The sequence below is a fragment of the Corvus kubaryi genome, unplaced genomic scaffold (genome assembly GCF_017639235.1).
Source record: "Corvus kubaryi isolate FWS band 111438036 unplaced genomic scaffold, C.kubaryi_AGA036_p1.0 37265, whole genome shotgun sequence".
In the NCBI taxonomy this organism is placed as follows: Eukaryota; Metazoa; Chordata; class Aves; order Passeriformes; family Corvidae; genus Corvus; species Corvus kubaryi.
This window is the reverse complement of record NW_024581080.1, coordinates 1,554,813-1,570,492: the sequence shown is the minus strand read 5'-3', so window position 1 is coordinate 1,570,492 and position 15,680 is coordinate 1,554,813. Positions and strand designations below refer to the sequence as shown.

Here is a 15,680-nt window from a genome sequence, read left to right as displayed (position 1 = left end):
CTGCGCATCATCGAGCCCAGATTTCCTTTTCCAGAACTTTTTTCTTCATCACTGAGCTGGAATTTCCTTTTCCAGGACTATTTTCCTCCCAGTTTTTCCACCACGGATCCTGGTTTGATCCGACCCCTCTGCACTGACCTAAACGTGTCCATTTTATTCCCAACTCTGAAAAAGTTGTTGAAATTCTGGAATGTTGGGGGCTCCAAGTGGAAACATCCGAGGGAATTTCCAATAGCGTCAATAATGATGTCAATATTAATATTAATATCAATACCATAAACGTGGCTACTAACATTAATATTATGGTCATAGAAACATTATTAACATTAATATCATCGAGATCAATATTAATCTTAAAATTAAGATCGCTATTGATATCAACGTTAATATTAGTATTAATTATGCTGCAGCAGGAGTGAAAATAGTGATGATAATGATGATGATGATGATGATAATGATGATGATAATGATAATGATAATGATAATAATAATTATGCAACACTAACAGTGCAGGGGGTGGGATGAGTTGTTCTTTAAGGTCTTTCCGACCCAAACCATTCCATGATTTTACAACAAGAGATCTTTTATTAATCCAATTATATTCCTAATATTTATTCTTACACCCTCACGTGATGGGGAAAATGATTTTTTAAACTTTTGGAGCACGAAATCGGCATTAATCTCCCGCTTTTCCTCTGCTGATTATGAAACTTTATTTTGCTCTTCCACTGGAAATCCGAGCTTTCCTGATGGAAGGGAATGCACATGGAAATCACGGATCCAGGGGTTTTATTTCCCTGCAGTGGCGTTGCAGCTGTGTTCATTAAAAAGTGGTTCTGCCTTAATTAGCAGGGGGAATGAAATGCAATTACTGGGCCAGGCCAGTGCCAAAGGATTTATTAAACAGCCAGAGGAGATGGGAGAGCTCTGATTCTCAATCCAAGGAAAATAATCCAAGGAAAATCCAACATTTTTATCCTGCTGGCGCCACAACCACCAGCCCAATAAAGACTCGGACACCAAAACCCCTTAAATTGGACATTTTATTTCATGGCAGAAGAAAATCCAACGTAGGCTTCATTAGGTTGTGCATCTTTAATTATAAAAATAAGCAAAGAAAATAACTTGCCTCTCTCTCTCCTGGTTATGATATGTCTCAAATAACCTTTAACGAACGCACGGAGCTTTACAAATGTCATTTAAACAATAAATAAGGACATATACCAGATATGCTCACTGCTTATTCCAGTACTCAGCAAGAAAAAAAAAATAAACAACCCAAAACCCACCCCCCTCCAAAAAAAAAAAAAGCCAAACCAACCCAAACTCTCTCCCTTTTCCCTTTTCTAGGTCTCTTTAAATTATAAATACAAATAACGCAGATTTAGAATGGCACGACAACATCTAAAGTGCAAACAAATCGCGACGAGATTCATGCAAACCGTCCCAGAGAAGCCCCTCCCCGCCCCCGAGAGAAAATCCCCACGTGAGACTAAAAAAATCAAGCATCGGAGATGAACTCCGAGGTGAAATTGCTGGACTTGGTCGTGGGGATCCTTCCCCATCCCAAGGGATCTCTCACACCTCAATCCAAACCGTTCCATCCTTCCCCAGGGATGGGAAGAGCCTCTCCTGCCTCCAAATCCCCTCTCCCGGGCAGGCAGTGCCCAGCTCAGGTGAGGGGAGGGAGGAGTGTTCCCAAATTCCTTCCTACTCCTTCACAGGGACAAAAGTGGCCTCAAAGCAGCTCAAAAATTGGGAATTGTGGCTCTTTGGGGCACGGCAGAGCCTTGGTTGGATTCCCTGGGAATTCCCTGTGGCACCACAGCAAATCCCACCAGGGGGAATCATTTTCCCACTCCTCTTCCCACCCATATTCAGGAGAAAAAGTTTAAATCACTACTGGAAAGGGAAATTTAAGGATGGCACCCCAAAAAAAGATGGGATTGGGAGGTCCAAGGCTTCTCCCCGGCCCCAAATCTGCTTTAGGCAACTTCTTTGGGGTTCCAGAGAAACGGGTGGGTGGAGAAGCTGCTTTCCATGAGGAATATCCATCCCCAGGGAAGGCGGGGGCTGCCAGGTGTCCTGGGAGAGCTCCTGGAAGATTTGGGAATTCCCAGTGGGAGCTCTGGAGCACCGGCAGAGCCTCCCAGGTGGGGTCTGGCCACTGCCCCAAGCCAGGGAAGGAGTTTCTGTGACCAATTCCCAAACAGGAGCAAGGACTGGATGCACAAAGCCCAGCGGAATTCCCTGGCTCCCAACAGCTGTGGGGTGGGAAGTTAGGGATGCGCCCCTGGGATCAATTCCTAAATATAACCCCAAATTCAGGGTCGGGATATTCCAGGAGCTTTTGGCTTTCACCTCTCAGAACTTCTTTGTGTCGGCCTCTCAATCCCTGCCTGATTTAGGAAGGAGCAACTTCGCATCTTCCTTGCCTTGGATGGCTCCGTTCGGAGTATCCCAAAAAAAAATCAGAATTCTGACCCTCCACCAATGTCAGCAACATTTTTTTGCTGCTTCCAATTCTCTGCCAGCACTTTTGGGCTGTGTTTCGTGAAGACAGCAACCTCTGAAACGCTGCCACGGCATCTGGTTTCGATATTTTAGCAGCAGGTTCTGGTTTAAAGGCTTTGTGGTTTTCCAAACAACACGAGAAAATGAAGTTCTATTGCTTCAGGTCTCCGAAAGAAAAGGAGATCCCTCCTTTATCAGCTCTCCAACGAGCCAAGGAAGAGTCACCCACCCTGCAGAGACTCCAGGGGATGGATTTGGGATTGGCCTGGCGGATCCCACACCACAAAGGGGAATTTTTGGCTCACCACAGCCTGGCTATGGGGGGGAGCGGGTTTGGGGTCTCCCAGCTCTGCTCCTCTTCCCAGAGCCCGCTGAGGAGGAGGAGGATGGAGGAAAGGCAGCTCCCAGAGTGCTCATTCCATGTCCTCAGCTTTCCTGCTGGAGCTTGAGAGAATGGAAGGATTTTCCCTGCCTTTCCCCAGAAATCCGAACGGGAGCTTTGCCCTGTGAGATTCCCAAAGTGTCTTGATAATTCCTGAAATTCCCAGCATGGGTCTAAGTGCATCTCCCGGCAGCCCTGCGGAGACAGGACTGACCAGCCTGAACTTGGGTTTTTTATGGAATTGTCCTCAATTTTAGCTCTGAACGGCTGTTCCTGGCCCTGAAATTCCTGACCGAAACCTTTCCCCTCTTCTTTTCTAAAAAGGCCACGGAGTAGGACGTGAACTCTGGACTACGACAGAGATGCTGCTCCCAGGAAAAACAAAACGAATCAGGAAAGAGCTGGCTTACAAAACTGAGTTTAGGCAATAAAGTTATTCTGTTCTGCTCCTGTGAAGCAGACTCTGGTGGAGTTTATGTACAGTACAGACAGATTTCAGCACTATTTATACCACAGTTAGAGCAAGGCCTTTAATACTCTAATCTTAAGACAGGCTTTGTTTCTGTTAGGCTTCGTTTAAAGCTTTAGGCAGTTAAATACAGTACAGAGATGTGAGCTTTGAAATACAACGCACGATTATGGGACCTCCTGACCAGCTCCAGCCACAGCCTGGCACCTCTTGCAATGGTGGAACACGTCCCTCTCCTGCTTTTGGGGTTTGTGGGGTGGTTTGAACTCATTTTGCGCCGTGGTGCCAGGTCCTGGCGACTAAAACCATCCAGCGAGTTTGGTAAATCTCGGTTTAAACGTGTTCACAGAGCTCTGCTGGAAGGATCGGGACTAAGGGTGACACTACAGGACCAGGAAGGTGACATTCATGTTCGTCCATGGCCAGCACAGATTCATGACATGAGTTCCACGGATAATTTTAGGATGTGCGAGAGTTTTTAGTGCATCTCTCGTCACCCGCAGGAGAGGAGCAGCTCCTCCCCTCGGTGCCGGATCTCCAGGCCTGGGTGGTGTCAGCACAACAGTTTGGGACAAACCTTGGCCTCCCAAACTTCAGAGTTTGGTGTCTGAAGGCCCAACCAATGCAGGGAGATACTTAAGACGACGACTTTTTGGGATGACTGATTTTTTGTGGGGAAGAGCAGAGACGAAGCCGTTTGGCTGGCGGGAAAGCCGCGACACCGAACACAGACCCATGCAGAAGTTTTGTTCGAGAGGAACGGAAAAGACGAACGAACTAAACGAGCCCGAAGGAACTAAACCCAGCTCCCGGGGGTGAAAATACCGACAGTCCACTGGCTTTGGGTGCAGCACTCTCCTAGAGCAGAGCCCTCAGCTTTGGTCGTGCTCGGCCTCCCCCACCCCTGTCAGGCGCGCTCGGCGGAGCCGCGCTTGGCGTGGGCCGGCGCGGAGCCCTCACCTCGCAGGTTCCTGAGGAGCAGCTTCAGCTTCTGCGGCTCCGAGATCCTCCTGCGCAGGAGGTCGGCGCGGGGGTGGCCCTGGCCGCAGTGGTCGCTCTGCAGCAGGTGGAACAGGCTGGCCATGTTGGGCCCGATCTTCTCCATCAGGCTGTCCTTGATGGTGCTCACGGTCTCGTCGTCGCACTCCAGCAGGCTCCTCACCAGTTTGTTGTAATACCTGCGGCAGAGGGACCCCGTTAGCCCCACAGTGTCACCGAGCCAGGTGACAGAGCCGCGAGAATCAGGATTCTTAACTCATCCAGGGCAGGTTTGGAGTTGATTTCTGGCGGTGTTGTCACGGAATTTTTAGGGTTGGGAAAAGCCTCCAAGACCAAGCCCAACCTTGCTGTCACTGCATCCAAGCACCTTGGGCGTGGCAGTGCTGTGCCCCTGGTACAGGGAAGGAAAACCATCGCCAAAATTCAGGTTGAATTGCCCTAAATGAGCAGCTGCCGCAGCTGTGGGAGGTGAGGGAGTGGGCACAGTGGGTTTGGAGTGATCCTGGTGGATCCGGAAGGGAAAAACGAGGAGCTGAGAGATGCAGAAATGGGATAAGGGTGTGTTTGACTCTGCTAAACACCAGAGTTCCTGGAGCTTTGGGAAGGGAAATAATTGGTGTTCCTGACAGATCCCTGCCGGGATCCCAGCCTGGCTTGGCCTCTGCTCTGAGCAGAACTGTGTCAGATCCATCCCTGTGGCACCACTCCCCCTTTTCCCTCTCCCTCCTTTCCCTGCACAGCCCTTACAAGCACCAGAAGAGGGAGAAGCAGCTCAGTCCCAGCCTGGCAGATCCACAGATTCCCCTGGGACACATCTTTAGGACACACAATCCATTATCACTTCCAAGCCCACCACGCATGAAATCCCAAGCGAGGCTTCCCCTGCCCCTCTCCAGCTGCACCTTCCCCTTCCAGCAGCCCTGGGCACAAATTCCTTGTTCCAGGAGCAGCCAGGAAATGGTGCTGCTCTGCATTCCCAGCCCTGCTGAGGATTCCTCCAAGGAAAGCTCCTTCCCGGGGCCCAGCACAGCCCCAGCAGCATGGCTGGGAGAGCACCCGGCACCTCACTGCCCCAGGGAACATCTTCCCAGGGAGAGAAAGTTGGGAAAAAGAGTGGCAGTCCCACGTTTGCTGGGATTTCTGCCTGAAAGGACGTCGGGGAACTTATTTTAAGCACTTTAAGGTCACGGTGACATTTTTCCACAGGAGCAGAGAGGAGAATAACCTGCAGGTGGAGGAGGGGAAGGAAGAGGGAAATGAGAGTTCCCATTCAAAGTCCTTTCCCAACTCTCAGCTCTGCCCTTTGGAGCAGCCAGGGGAGGTCAGGTGAGGTCAAAGTCTGAGCTGCACAAAAGGACCAGGCTCTGGCTCGCTGTGAGCCCGGCTCAGCAGGGCTGGGAGCGAGGTCTGAAGGGCTGATGAGCAAAGCTGAGCCAGCCACACACCCAGCTTAAACCAGGGCCAGACACAGAGCCCATCCAGCCCCGCGGTTTCCAGGCTGGAGCTGCACTCGGACACTTTCCCAGAGCCCGCCGGGAGCTGGGCTGTGACCAGAGCTTTTCCTCCCCTGCTGCTCCAGCCCCGAGATTAAATCACAGGAAGATGCAATGACCTTTAACTACTTCCCCTCAGGCCCAGGCCAAGTGACACATTCTGATCCCGAAGCTCTGCTGGGCCAGGGGCTGGGAAAGCAGGATGCTTCAGGAGCCCACTGTAAACTGGGAGCTGGGAAAGCAGGATGCTTTGGGAGCCCTCAGTGTAAACTGGGAGCTGGGAAAGCAGGATGCTTCAGGAGCCCTCTGTAAACCAGGATCTGGGAAAGCAGGATGCTTCGGGAACCCTCTGTAAACTGGGAGCTGGGAAAGCAGGATGCTTCAGGAGCTCTCAGCTTGGAGCTGGGAAATCCTGCTGCCTTTGTTCCTCACCGTGTCACAATATCCTCTGCCTCGGGCCGGGGGAGGAGTTCCCCCGCCTTGGGACAGAGCTCCAGGGCTTGGTCCTCTCAGAGGAGCATCCCCAGCACTGCCCGGGCGTCCCCATGTCCCCCTCCGAGGCTGTTTCACTCCACAATCCATCAGTTCAACCCGGGAATGTCACAGAGCTGCCTGCTCCTCTCCCAATCCTCTTCCCAATTTCCTTGGGGGAAGAGGCAAAAGACACACAGGTTTCATTTTTACCTCCCCCCAGTATAATTTTGCCTTCCCACAGGTGCCATTTGCTGGATAGACAAGAAAAAATTTCTCCGTCTACAGCAGAGTTTTCTGCAACAGGAAATGGATTTCCATGATCCTTGTGGGTCCCTTTCAGCTCTGGATATTCTGGGATTCTTGGAATAAATTTCTGCTGGTTGATACAACATAAAATATATTTAGCACCCGCACACCTGTCCTGGGACAGGTCTGGACGTCTGGGATGCTTCTGGATCCAGTCAAAGCCATCCCAGAGGAGCCGAGGCTTTGGCCACAGCCAACCCCAGTCCCAGAGCAGCCAGCTCTGTTTGCACTCCAGTCCTGGAGCTTATTTACTCCAACTGCTCCAAAAGGTCCCTTTTATCCCAATCACAAGACTCAGCACTGATTGTTCCAGGATTTGGAGGAAGAAATCCCTGCCCTTGCAGCGTGACTGCGCAGACTGCGGCAGCTCCTGAAGCCTCCGTGTCCCCTTGTCCTTGGAGGACGGGGACAGGGCAGTCCCTGCTCAGAGCAAGGTGCCAGGCAGCAGCGTGACATCCCTGTCCCTGCAGGCAGGAGGAACAGGAGACAGCCCCAAACCAGACCAGGGAGAGCCCCAGAAATGAGAAACACAGGATGGTGGCACAGCGGGGTTATACAGGGTCGGCTTTGCTGGTTCCTTTGGCTCTTCCTGGGTTTTTGTAGCAGTTTGGTGACTTGGAGGACAAGGACTCATTTTCCAGGTGCCACATAAATGCCAGGAAGGGCATGGCTGTGGTGTGGGAATGAGGTGGTAACGGATGGAGAAGGCCAGGCTGGACAGAGCTCTGAGCAAGCTGGGACAGTGGGAGGTGTCCCTGTCCTTGGCAGGGGTGGGATGAGATGGGGTTTAAGGTCCCTTCCGACCCAACCCATTCCATGATTCCATGGTTCTCTGAGCGGCTCTGAAGTGCTCAATGTGCCAGAGATGCTGAATTAATCAACCTGATTTGGGATCATTGACCATCGTACTGCACTCAGACCACAAAAATTAACATTTAAACAAACTCCAGGCTTTGGAGTAAGGGATGTGTGGTTCATTTCATGACCCTCCTCTGGAGATGCTTTTAAATGTATTTCCCCAAAAGAGAAATTGATGTATTTCCCCAAAAGAGAAGGGAAAATGATGCTAAACTGAGCAGGGTTTGAAGAGGCAGAGAGCTTTACTGGGCAAAGCTGTTTTAGGACCTCAGCCCCTCTCCTTCCTGCCTCTGCGACTCTCATTCCCGATATTCCAAGGAAAGCCCCACGTACCGGTTCGAGAACTGGTTTGGGAGCTGCACCACCTCGGTGATGGCCTCGGGGTTGCGTTTGGCGATGCCGCACATGTCCAGCTTGCTGTAGCACTCCTCCTGCACCTCGGAGATCATCCTCTGGAACGTGGAGCACCTGCGGATGGCCAGGAACACCTTGGACGTCACCCCGTTGGCGATGCACTTCAGGCTTTCCTTCACAAAAGCTTTTCCCTGCAAACGGAAGGAAAAACACCTCAAACTGCACCGGAATTCCAGGGAATCCAACAGCAGGGGAATTCAGTTATGGATACTCCACCAGGTCTGGCTGTGTTAATTACTCTCCTGTAATTACAGGGAGTCCCTTCCCAGCACGGCAGGAAATGGGACTTGAATTTCCCAATTACTGCAGAGCTCTCTCCCAGAGCAGTTGGGATGCACCGAGCTCCTATTCCCAAAAGATTTAGGCAGTGGGAATCTTCGACCCGGGAATGCCAGGACCAGGGATGGGCCAGTTCTGCCCCACCGATCGATTTAACATCAATTTAATGCCAGCGCTTTAACACATCTGCTTCCGACCTCGAGAGCCTTTATGAGCTTTTAAATTTCTCCTTGGGTTCGGGAGCACAGGGAACAAGGAGCTGTGCGAATTTTGGGAGGAAGGCACAGAGGAAAAGGGCTCTGGCAGGGCACAGCCCTCCAGTATGATCCCGTTTATTCTCCCCGCAGCCCCGGAGAGGCCGATCTGGCCGCGTGTTCCCGGACCCAAACGCTTCCAGCTCCCAGCCCAGCCCTGTGCCAGGTCACACAGGCAGGAGATTTATTTTGTCAGGACAACGTTTCTATTTCCTCCTGGAGAGGAAACCTCGCTCTCCGCCCCACAGAACCCTCCTTGCCAAGTCCTCACACGGAGCAGGGAGCGGGTGGAAAAAGAGCCCTGGAGGATGCGTTTGGAGCCAAAAATGGGGGCTGAGCGGAGCAGCTGAGCAGCAGGAAGGGCTGCAGGGAGGGAAGGGTTAATCCTGCCCAAAGCAGAGCTTAAATTAAGGCAGGCATTGAGCGGAGCGCTTAGCACGTGCTTTAGAACCCGCAGGGCTCGGCGGGGGCATGAAAAGACGGCTCCGATTTATTCTCGGCCGGGTTTCATTCCTGGCCGGGTTTGATTCTGGCCGGGTTTTATTCTCGGCCGGGTTTTATTCTGGGCCGGGTTTTATTCCCGTCCCCTTTGTGCCCGGGCTGTACCTGAGTGTCGAATTTAGCAGCGCTGTAGAGGAAGGACTTGCAGATGTCGTACATCCCGTCCGTGTCGCACGTAGAGTTCTCCAGGCAGGCGAAGGCGCCGCAGCCCACCTGGAGCGCGCTGTTGAGGCACCGAACCACCTCGGCTGCGGGGAGAGAGGCACGGGAATGTCAGCACATGGATACGGATCCCAGCCCGCAGCCAAATCTTTCTGGGAAAGGCAGGCTGGGCTCAGACGAGCTGGAGGAGGGTGAGGCAGAGAGGGCAAAGGCGCTGCCCAAGGGAAGATGTTCCAAAATCTGCCATGGAGCCGGGCTGGGAGAGCTGGGGGTGTTCACCTGGAGAAGAGAAGGCTCCAGGGAGAGCTCAGAGCCCCTTGCAGGGCCTAAAAGCGGATTGTAAAAAAGTGGGAGAGCGACTTTTTCTACACACAGTGATAGAATAACTGGGAATGGTTTTAGGCTAAAAAAGGAGAGATTTAGGTTCGATATCAGGGAGAAATTCTTTACTTGGAGGGCAGTGAGGCCCTGGCACAGGGTGCCCAGAGAGGCTGGGGATTCCTCATCCCTGGAAGTGTCCAAGGCCAGGTTGGAGCAGCCTGGGACAGTGGGAGGTGTCCCTGCCCACGGCAGGGGTGGGATGGGATGAGCTTTAAAGTCCCTTCCAGCCCAAACCATTCCAGGATTCTATAATTCCACAATCCCAGGATTCTACAACTCCGGGATTCTCTGAACTGAAGACACAACCAGCACCCCAAGGAACAGAAACTCCCACTACCAAACCCCACAAGGGTCACTCATGGGCGAAAAGAGGCAACACCTGAGAGTCCTTGCTCAGATGGAGACCCAAATGTCCATCCCAACCCAGTTCGGACTGCAGGCATCTACATCTTTATCCCAACTCCCTCTAAAGGAGGAGGAGGGATGAGGATGGGCCCATGGAAAGCTCTGGGTGCTGAGGTCTTTGTCCAACAGGAGCAGCCTGGCAGCACCTGGCTCACAAAACCATTCCGAAAATGAGATTGAAGTGATGGCAAATGCCAACAAGTTGCAGGAAATTGCATTTCTTTTGAGGTATTTGTGCCTTTCTAAAAAGCCTGAATTACCTGCAAATGAGATTTTAGCTTGGGAGTCAATTCTCAGTACTCCAAAGGTCTCGATTCAGCAGCTTGGCGCTAAAACTGCCCCCGGAGTAGCCAGAAAAGGTCATTTTTGCTGTAGATTCGGAAGATTTGGGCAGAGAAAGTTCAGGTAATGGAGCTGCCGGGGGTAATGAAAAGCCCGGAGGCAGCGGTTGGTCTGAGCACGAGGGGTATCCATGTCATCCCGGCTTTCTCCGAGCGGATCCAGAGCATTTTAACAATGAATCAGCAGAATTGCCACATGATTGCCCTGAAATTAGCCGGGATTAACCTTTCAGGCTGAGCCGAACATCTGTCCCCTCCCGTGCCTGGGCAAGGCACGTTCATTGCTTGTGCAGCTCATGTTACCAGACATTCTCGGGGAAGAAATGCAAACCCGGGGTCCCCCCTCCAGCCCCGAGCTGTGGCAAAAGCCAGGCTTTACTGGGAGAGAGCCCACCTTACCCAGAGCCGAGCTGTACCTTCAAGATAATACAACCGGGATTTTTCCCGAAAAAAAGGAGAAATAATATTAAAAAAACATTTTTTTTAAAAATCACCCAGTTAACCCCTCGTCGTTCCGCGCTCTTGCTGACGTGCCTGAAGGGAGGAATATTTGGTAATTCATCCCCTCCCCGCTTCGCAACCTCCCCGCAGCACGAGCCAGCCCCGTAATTAGCTTTCCACAGGTTCAAATTAGAACTTCGCTCGCAGCAGGCTCAGCGTGCGCGGAGCTTTTATTGTTTTAGGCACGGTGCGAGAGGGAGACCCCACGTTTCTATAGCAACCCAATACAAAAGCAAAGCGAGCGAACACCCCGCTCCAGCGCTGCAGAGCCTTGCGGATCTAAAATAAGGCAGCTGTTAATGAGCTCCAAAGCAGAGCCTTCCTCTCTTTGCAGCGCGCTTTAAGGCAGGTTTTTAATTCCCATTGTTCCAGACAATGTCTCCAAGTTATCTCAGCGGCAAAGTCGCGACATCCAGCGCTGACCCGCCAGCTTTTTTTTTTTTTTTTCTCTCCGCTGTGGAAGCGAGTTTGTTAAATGTCACAAATGTATTTTTCTGTCCCAGCTGACCGACAGCGATCGGTTTGTGACAATCGCAGCGAGTAGGGGACAGTTTCTAGGTTACTGCATTCTTCCAAGTGGCGGCTCTGGCTGCCCCTCTCGGAGCAGACAGATGTTCACAGAACAATGGCTCAGTCCCAGCGCCGCGCATTTTATCAACTTCCTAAAAAGCAAGGGATTTAACACCAAAGTAGCGCTGCGATCGGGGGAGGGAGAGGGAGGCATGCAAGCAGGGAAATAAAAATGATTAAAAGTGCCCGGAACTCATCGAGGAGCTGGGGGAGGAGGGGAGAGCCGGGACTGCATCCCCACAGCGCTTCCCTGCCCCAGCTCCTACAGGAGATTCCTGCTCCAGCTCTGCACCAGCAGCTCCTGCCAGCCCTGAAAGGAACATTTGTGCTGCCAGCCGGTAAGTTTATAAGGGAAAAAACAAGGAAAAAAAAAAAATGAAAAAGAAGAAGAAAAATCAGCAGCAGAGAAATCGGAGACAGTTTAAGGCATCGGGGCTCCGGCTCCGAGCCCTCCTCGCTGGCGTTACCTGAGTTCTGGGCTGCCACCCGCGCTTTCCTGGGGCTCACAGAGTCATTCTGCTCAGCTTCGTAGGATGCGGATGCACTGATCAGCAGCAGCAGGAGAAAACCAGACTTTAGGAGCATTCTCTGACAAGTTTCCGCTAAGTGTGGGGTTGGGTTGGGTTTGGATTTTTTTTTTCTTTTTTTGGGTGGCTTGGGTTTTCCCCCCCCCTCTTTTTTTTTTTTTCCCCCGATTTTCCTTTTTTCTTTCGCTTGTTCTCCTGGTTCGTCTTTTGGGATGTGTGCGCCTCTCCTCTTCCACTCCGGCTTGAGCGAAGATGTGGAGCTGGATACGCGCTCGCTGGGAGGGAGGGAGGGAGGGAGGGAGCGAGGGAGGATCCTGGCGAGCCCGGGGATGAGCGCAGGGATGTGCGGAGGATCCGGGTGGCCTCTCTGGCTCCTGCTCGCTGGGGGACCGCGAGCAGCGAGGGTTTTATAGCCGCCCTTATCGGTCCCCCCCGGGCTGCGGAGCCAATCGGCGGCGCTGGGCAGAGCCAGGGGAGGACTGGACTCATTCAAGCCCCACAAAACTGCAACTTCACAGGAAGGATATTTTCCAGCCCATTAAAAAGTACCTGCCAAACAACAATGAGCGAAAAGTTCATCCTTGGAGGAGCGGTGGGAAAGGGAGGGGAGGGGGGGAGGCTTCCTATGGATGATGGAGCTCGAGGAAACGACAGCGCCGTCCTGAAGCTCCCCCACCCCACAAGAAAATCACCTGCCCTTTGGGAAAAGCTGCTCCCCATCCGTCCGGGAGCGATCCCGGGGTCAGGGCGGCTCGGGAGGGGGAAGGGGCGGCTCTAGGGGGGGCTCGGGATGGAGCTGGCAGGGATCCCTCTCGCTCCTGCCCCGGCGCTCACCTTTCCCTGCGTTCCCTGTTCATCGCCTCCCTCCTGCCCCGGCACGTGTGAGCCCCGGGACTCATCCCTGCCCCTCACGTAGGCACATGCAAATCCCCTCCCTGCCCCGAACCTCGCCGGCTGCCTCCTTATCTCCCCTCACCTGCACGATTCCCTCCATAAAATCAGGAATTCAAACCTCAGCCTCGCTTTTGCTGCGTCCCCAAACCCAGTTTTTAGGTGTTTCGTGGTTTTCCTCATTCCCCCTCTCCCTGCTCCAAACTCAATCCTGTTTTTCAGATTTCATAACGGGAGGAGGCACCCTAATGCCTGATTTAATCTCGGTTTTAATGGGCACGTAACGAGGATTAACACGCCGGAGAACTGATTGTCCCGGATCCCAGAGACAATTTCAAGCTCTGGGTGTTTCTGGGATGAAAGAAGAGCAGGGCTGTTCAGCCTTCGAGCTGAAAGGAAATGGGGAAAGGTGCGCGGAGAAAGATTTCCAGAGAAAAAGTTACAAGTTCCTGCAGCTCGGAATAAACCCGAGGATTTAGAGATCAGGTCTGGCTGATCTGAGCTGAGCTACTTCAGATCCTGAGCATGTTTGGGGCTCCCTCTGCCAGCCCCAGGATCTTTTCTGGGAAGGGAAGGGCTCTCAGCTCGGTGGTGCCAGGCAAGGAAATGCAGCTTGGATGGATCCGTGGATCCACCCAGGTACAGAATTCCCATTTGGCGAACGACTCCACAGATCCCACTCAAGTGGAGGTGCAAACCCCTCACTTTGGGGCATTTGTTCGGGTTCGTGGCAGCGGGATTTAAAAGGCGATAAGGAAGAATTTAAAGAGGAGCAGAGGAGGCTCTTCCCACGGAGCTCCAGAAGCTGTGCCCACTGATTTTCCTCATTCCTGCCTTCTTTTCCCTGGGAAAACGGGGCCACTCTGGATCCTGCCCATCCCTGTCTCTGATCTCTCCCAGGAAGGCGCTGCCAGCCCAGTTTGGGCAGCGCTGCCCCGTTCCCGGTGCTGTCGGCTCCCTTTGGAATGGGAACAGGAGCGAGGCTGTGCTCCTGCCTGGGGTCACAGGAACAGCTGTGCCAGATGTTCCAAGAGCGCTCCAAAAGCCCTGAAACAGGAGGGTTTCGGGTTTCGGGTTTCGGCTCCGGTTTGGGACACGGAGCCAAATTCATTAAATAAAGAAAAAAAAAAAATCAAGAAAAAGAAGCAGCAGCCCCGCAAAGTGTTGTGGTTTCTCCACTTCAGAGCCCCGGTCCAGTTTGGAAGCAAGAATAATCCCAGAGGGTTTGATCCTGATTAAATCAAAAGCAACTCTGGCAGCGACTTCAATGGGGGATGAATCACGGCTGCACCGCCGTCCTCTCCGGAGGGGAAGCGTTGCATTTTCCACACAATTGGATTGCAAACTCCCAGCGCCATCCCTCCACCCCTTCACCCCCAAGGTGAACATTCCCACTTGGCTTTTTCGGCTTTTCCAGCTGCGCTTTGAGGAGGCTGCACACCCAGGCAGGTTGTGCTGGCCCTCCGAGCATGTCCACATCCAGCTGAGAATCCAAGCGCAGGGAGGAATTAACACCAAGTTAATTATTCCAGCACGTTTTCTGTTCTTTCTCGGGCCATTTTTCCAGGGATTTGCTCCGTCAGGGCCATATTTGGTGTTTGTACCTGCTGCGTATTTTAACCACAGGCAGCAGAAGCAGGAGGTTGGTGAGGCTCAGTTTGGGGTCACGGGCACAGTGACCCCGTGAGGGGTGTAGGACCAGGACACAAATATCAAAACACCTGGAAAACCCTATGGAGGGTCCAAAAAGACCCTGTGGAGGCAGAACTTTTATTATTTTGCTTTAGAAGAGTGGGGGGATGATCTCAGGCGTGAGGGACCCGCTCTGAGCCGCTGTCAGATTTGGCAGGGGACTCGTACAAGCAAATTTCTCGGAGTCCTGCAGCACCAGAGCACATTTGCTTTATTTCTTTTACATATCGAAGGCAGCAAGGGCTCGAAATTCCCTGGAAACTTCCATTCTGGCCTCGCTGTGGGATTTCCGAGGAGTCTGGTGGCAGAGGAGCTTGGCTTCAATCCTGTACCAGGTTTTAAAGGGAAAAAGGAACAGCCAGGTGGAATCACTGCCCCAAAAGCAGTGGTTTGCCCATTCCAGGGCCATGCCCTTAAAACTGTTGTTGGAAGGTTTAGGGATGCAAGAACTCCCATTATTGGATAAGGTTTTCCCTAAAAACCTTCCCCCTCCTGCTCTACAGCCTTGGGAGCTCATAAAAAACCTCCAAAAAACCCCAAAATCAAAAGTTTCCCTGTTTGTTCCTAAAAGCTTGGCACAACATGCTGGAAGATTTTCCCCGTGGCTTCCCTTACAGGTGAAATGCTGGAGGGTTTCTTTTCCTGGCGGGATCAGCAGAAAGAGAAAAAAGAAAGGCACTGTTAGCCCTGGGAGAATCATCCCCTCCTTCCCATTCCCAGGCAGCAGACCCTATTAAATTGCACAGCCCGGCCTTTTGTGTCGCTGCTCCTCTGTTCCCAAGGTGTTAAGATTTTTATCCAACCTCACTCAAAAAAAAAAAAAAAAAAAAAAAAAAATCGAGGGGGAGGAGAAAAGAAACGCGGAAAAAGAGAAAAGGGGACCCAAGTCAGAGACCCCCCCGCGTTCTGCTCAGCTGCTCCTGGCTGGGACCCGCTGCGAGGGCGACCCCGCTTCCCTCCCATTGTGTAACTGGATCCCTTCCCACCTTTATCCCCCTTTTCCCAGCCGGGACCGCTCCGCTCCCTGCGCTCCGGAGGGACGTGAGCAACTGCAGCACCTCGGGAGCGAGCGGCGCTGCGCTGCCCGGCCCTGCACGTCCTGCCCGGCTGCGAACCACCATTCCCTGATCCCTCCCTTCCCAGAAAACCAGCATTCCCTGATCCCTCCCTTCCCAGCGAACCACCATTCCCTGGTCCCTCCCTTCCCAGAAAACCACCATTCCCTGATCCCTCCCTTCCCAGCGAACCAACATTCCCTGATCCCTCC

At 52.6% G+C, this 15,680-nt stretch overlaps 1 protein-coding gene across 2 annotated transcripts; it reads right to left on the bottom strand.

Annotated features, from left to right (window-relative positions):
• Window positions 1-1,025: 1,025 nt before the first annotated feature.
• On the bottom strand, window positions 1,026-12,699 carry STC1 (stanniocalcin 1). 2 transcript variants are annotated; one of them, XM_042024791.1, is made up of 5 exons: window positions 12,665-12,699; window positions 11,771-11,847; window positions 9,049-9,191; window positions 7,829-8,040; window positions 1,026-4,543 (listed from the first exon to the last, which is right to left on the bottom strand). In XM_042024791.1, the coding sequence occupies exons 1-5, from the start codon at window positions 12,685-12,687 to the stop codon at window positions 4,273-4,275; spliced, it is 726 nt and encodes a 241-aa protein (XP_041880725.1). In that variant the 5' UTR covers window positions 12,688-12,699; the 3' UTR covers window positions 1,026-4,272. The 2 variants fall into 2 exon arrangements, with proteins under 2 accessions (XP_041880725.1, XP_041880724.1); XM_042024790.1 differs by lacking the exon at window positions 12,665-12,699 and having other exon boundaries at window positions 11,771-11,978.
• Window positions 12,700-15,680: the final 2,981 nt, after the last annotated feature.

Coding starts and splice junctions, on each gene's coding strand:
- STC1 (XM_042024790.1), bottom strand. CDS start 11,888: ATGCTCCTAAAGTCTGGTTTTCTCCTGCTGCTGCTGATCAGTGCATCC. Junction 8,041..9,048: donor CTGCTAAATTCGACACTCAG/GTACAGCCCGGG, acceptor TTCCGTTTGCAG/GGAAAAGCTTTTGTGAAGGA. Junction 4,544..7,828: donor CCAAACCAGTTCTCGAACCG/GTACGTGGGGCT, acceptor CCTCTGCCGCAG/GTATTACAACAAACTGGTGA.